At 33.9% G+C, this 5,036-nt stretch overlaps 1 protein-coding gene across 1 annotated transcript; it reads left to right on the top strand.

The window, feature by feature from the left end:
• On the top strand, window positions 1–2,678 carry LOC111411646 (transmembrane protein 184B-like). The gene is made up of 3 exons (XM_023042168.1): window positions 1–932; window positions 1,629–1,862; window positions 1,987–2,678. Exons 1-3 carry the CDS (start codon window positions 702–704, stop codon window positions 2,350–2,352), a joined length of 831 nt encoding a protein of 276 aa, XP_022897936.1. The 5' UTR covers window positions 1–701; the 3' UTR covers window positions 2,353–2,678.
• Window positions 2,679–5,036: the final 2,358 nt, after the last annotated feature.

Genomic DNA, 5,036 nt, shown 5'->3' with positions numbered 1-5,036 from the left:
AATTGTTTTATTAGTTATGTCTTCTCCATATGTGTTCAATGCAAAAGTACGGACATCTTGTTCTCTTGTCCAACACTATAGTGTCTAACTTGGGTGACTATGTGAATTGAGAAGAGTCCTGAGGTGATTATCTTTTCTTGAACTTAATTTTGGGATATTGTTAACTAGACTATCCTTGAGTTTATTGAAAAATCTAGGATTTTTGGATTGTTGATATTTCCCAAAGATTTTAGGTTAGGACAGTCTAGAACAGTAACAGCTCAGCTCACCTCACTTATCTTCTGGAAACATAATCCGTTATGCCCTAAAACCTAAAGCCCTTTCAAACATTGGATACATTTTGTTTGTACCCCTTGATTTGTGGCTATAGTTCTTTTCTCTAAAGGTAGTTCAGCTATTTTTATGGCATGATGTGTCCCAAGACTTTTTTGATATCCAGCATCTGTAATTGTTTAGCAGGTCAATAACTTTAAAAATTGATTGTTTTATGCTTTTTAATGGGTTAAATTCCAGTGTTTGAAACTGTTTTGGGGGTTTGATATTATACAATTTTCTGATCAGTGTATGAACATTGCATATGAAGATTGCATTTACTTTGTTAGTTTTGGTGAACAACATCTCTCATACAGTTCTTGAAGCTATGCAGTCGCTTTATACGAAGGTGCAAGCAAGGATGCTTGCAGTTTGTGATCCTCAAGCCTATGCTAGTAGCAGTTACATTTATACTTTATGCAAAAGGGAAATATGAAGATGGAAATTTTAGTCCAATGCAATCATACCTCTATCTCACCATTATATATACAATCTCATACTCAGTGGCACTTTATGCCTTGGCCTTGTTTTATGTGGCCTGTAGAGATTTGCTTCAGCCTTTCAATCCAGTTCCAAAGTTCATTATTATCAAATCAGTTGTATTTCTTACTTACTGGCAGGTAAGATACTGTTTAGTATTGATAAATTGAAATAGGACTAAATTTGAAGCATGCTTATTTTATTGCCAATTTTGTGTTGCTGGCGAATTTCTTATTATTTGCTGGCATTATCTTACTAGTACAAAATATAGCGTGTTTTCTTTTTTAAGGCTTCCAGAGAGTTTCACTTGACATTTGTTGGGTTCAAAACTGAATGGGATGCTGTCTGCATTGTTAATTGGTAGAACTCTACAGTGAAATGCGCTTTTCACCATTAACCTTTTGTTCTTGAATTATGTGTTGCCACTATTTGTGTAACGACCTAGACCTCTTGCCCCTGCTGTTATATTATACGTACTATCCGCTTTGGAAGAATTTTAATCCAATTTACCCTTCACGAATTTCTGTCAAGTCTCCCAGGTGTCAAAATCAAGACATCTGCCTTATGAGAAACTTAATTGAATCCTAGTATCAATTGGGCAAGTTGATAGTTTTTCAATGTTTGAGACTATTGCTTGGTAATGCTTCATCGTCGAGACTTTTTAATTGTTATTGTTCTAGATTATTGTCATGAAACCAATACAAGCAAAGAAGTGTGGTTTATGATTTAATTTGCACTCACAGTATCTGCCTCCAGTTCGATAACTAAAATTATTTACATTCTGAGTATTGCTACCTGTTTCAATAACTTTTCTCGTGAACTTCCTTTATTTACAGGGGGTTTTGGTTTTTCTTGCTGCAAAGTCTAAACTGATAAAAGATACAGAGGAAGCTGCGAACTTTCAAAGTTTTATAATTTGTGTCGAGATGCTTATCGCAGCAGTTGGTCATCTTTATGCATTCCCATACAAGGAATACGCTGGTGCAAATATTGGTTCTTCTCGTGGCTTTACAGCAAGCCTTGCACATGCTCTGAAGTTAAATGACTTTTACCATGATACTGTCCACCAGGTGACAATATCTATTTAAGCATATATTTTTATTCTCAACCAGCATGAGCACCTGATTTAGAACCCAAAAACCCGTTATAGTTGATGATGGCTATTTTTCTGATATTCTCTTATATGTTCTACAGTTTGCACCAACCTATCATGATTATGTTCTCTACAACCATACTGACGGTGATGAGGGAACAAGGAAATATAGGGCACGAACCTTTGTCCCAACTGGCCCGGAAATGGATGCAGTTAGACGGAACAAACATATGTTTGGTAACAAATCGGAAGATATCCAGTTGTCCAGTTTGTCATCTCCAGCCAGTGATACTCCTCAGAATACAGGCATGGGGCACAATTTCGTGAAATCAGAGGCCATTAACACGGCATTACTCATGGATGTGTCGAGTACACATTCCGTGCCTTATGACCTTTCTCTCATTGACTTAGACATTTCTAATCAGTCAGCGAAAGTGCCTGCTGCAAAAGAAGGTGGGAGAAGGTGACAAAAAGGGGCGGTAGAGAATCAAAAATCTCGTGTTACCTTTAAACATTAGGTTCCTGATAGTGGCTTCATGATTTTGACTTGGTAAGAGGAAGACAGATTTTTGAATTTTCTTTGCTTTTTTTTCTTTTTTTTTCTTTTTTCTGATTTTTTGATTTCTTTTTTTGTTTATTTATTTATTTTTTATTATTATTTTTTGTTACAAGAGTCGTGGGAAACTACAATTATGCATATAGGCAAACATTTTTCTCCTAGCTGTGGGTTTCGTCTTGTACATAGGAAGTAAAAACTACTCCGTCCCATAAACATGGTCCTATTTTTTTTTCACACATATTAAGAAAATTTATTTAATATAGTTGAAACAATAAATTTAACTTTCATTTTTCCTAATATATCTCTACATTAATGCAATCAATATTGAAAGTAATTAAATTATATCTGTAATAACAAAGCTAGGGAGCATATTAGGAAATCAATATATTAACTATATTGTCAAATAAGAAATAAGACTGTAATTTGGGATGGACAAAAAGGGAAAACAGGGCTATCTTCATTGGATGGAGGGAGTAATTGTTTTTATTTGAGGTATTAATACCGTATATGAAATTTTGGGTTTTAATTCTTTTATCTTTGGCGTCGAGGTGATTGTGGCGTAATGCTACGGGGTATCAATTAGAGAGATCTTATTAATAGTTAATACAATATTATTCTTGTGTGATTAAGTGCTTGTTTGGCATGTGTTTAAATTATAAAATTTATTGGTCAAATTTCTTTGTATTCTCATATGGGAAATTTACGGCAGTGGTCTCTAACCTTTTCATTTTTTGTAGACTTTACCTTAACCTTCATTTTGTGTCGGCGGAGGTTCATAAACTTTCATGATATACATCTGAGGTCTATCTGGACGGAAATCGTCTAAAATACCGTCAGTTGACCAAGGAAATTAACAAATCAATATCCAATAAAATCCTCCAAAATATCGTCTAAATAGACGTCGACATTCAATAAAATCATTGCGGTAGTAGATAGTTCAAGGAATTTTCCTTGTCAACTGGCGATTTTTTAGACGATTTTCGTTCGAATGGACCTCAGGTGCATATTTATGAAAAGTTAGGGGCCTTCACTTGTACAAAATGAATATTAGAATAAAGTTTGTAAAAAATGAAAAGATTAAGGATCGTTGTTGCAATTTTCTGTTCGCATATTTGTTGGACCCATAAGTATTGTCCATTTATATTTCATATTTATTTGTTTATAATTTAGATGGATTATAAACAATTCTTAAACATGCTTCCATGGTTGTTTCAATATATATTCTCAATTTTATATCGTAGTATCTCTTCGAAAGACATAATATGTTCTTTAGCGCGTTTAATCGTTGTGATAAGAAAATTCACGTGCTCGATAATTCTAATAAAGAGCATTTACTTGAGTGTTTTGGCTAATGGCAATTCTTTGTAAATTCATGTGTTCCCAATTAAGATTTTAACGGGTTTTATTAGAATCAATTAAAACAAGTATTCTCCATAACTCATGAGCTTGTAAATAAGGATTGCATTAACAAAAGGATTTCAAGAAATTTGAATTACATTTAAACTTAGAATGCTCTTTAACATTCTTTTTTGAAATTTTATTATTTTTAATGAGATTCTAAGAATTACTTGAAAGGGAAAATTACCCAAAACTCTACGTCTTAAATATACTATTCAAGAATAAGGAGAATTAGTTTTAATTCATAGATCAGAATTACTAAATAGATTAATACATGATTAATTAATATCTCTGGATAATTAAATTTTCCATTATCCCACACCATCCTCGTCCTCCTCCCCGACCTCGATTGTAGAAATCGAGATAAGCTGCACAATTTGTCACGTTTTCCCATATCTTCACCCCACTATTATAGAAATTGAGTGGTACTTTTCTTTGGTTTTTGAATTTTTTTTTTGTTCTGTGTACCATAAAGATGGCGGCGTCGCAGTTGATGTGGCATCGAGTTCGTATAATAAGGGGATGTCATGTGACAATATAAAAGGATCGATTGGCGTTTAAGTTGCTATTTTCTTATAAATCAGTTGGAAATTTTGAAAGTGTGACTTTATCTAATATAACTAAGAAGGCTAGCAAATTTGATTATGTGAGTTCAATGCCGACTAATTTCATTATATGGAAGTAAATGCTTTGAGATCAAAGCCTCAACTAAATGCTTTACATTGATTTTTTGAAAGCATTTCGTTGGTACTTTTGGTCATTCCTTGTATGTTGGAATCAGCTTGTCAACCATGGACACACGAACTTTGTCTCAGAGCTCCAAATCATGTACGTTTGAGTGAAACTTCTAGATCTCTTCAAATCAGAAATTGAAGGCCTTCAATCGCATAGGCGAATTTAGGGGGGGTTGGGCTGAACTATAGCCCCCACCCTCCCTTCCAGGCCCAACAGCTTTTTTTTAAGGTATTTTTTTATTTTTTGTAAAAAGCCAGTTTTTTATGTGTAAAAAAAATATATATATATTTCAACATAGTAACCCGATTTGAAATTTTGTAGATCGATCTTGAATTCAATTCTGAATCCGCACCTGTTCAATCCTTTCCTTAGTGCACATTTCGACACTAGAGAACAAAAGCACCAATTAACATAAAGTCTGTTTTCTCGAAAACATGACACAAAATTGTTACAAGTCGG

The sequence above is a fragment of the Olea europaea genome, chromosome 16 (genome assembly GCF_002742605.1).
Source record: "Olea europaea var. sylvestris chromosome 16, O_europaea_v1, whole genome shotgun sequence".
Taxonomy (NCBI): domain Eukaryota; kingdom Viridiplantae; phylum Streptophyta; class Magnoliopsida; order Lamiales; family Oleaceae; genus Olea; species Olea europaea.
The sequence above is the reverse complement of the archived record's forward strand: the minus strand, read 5'-3'. Positions and strand labels throughout refer to the sequence as shown.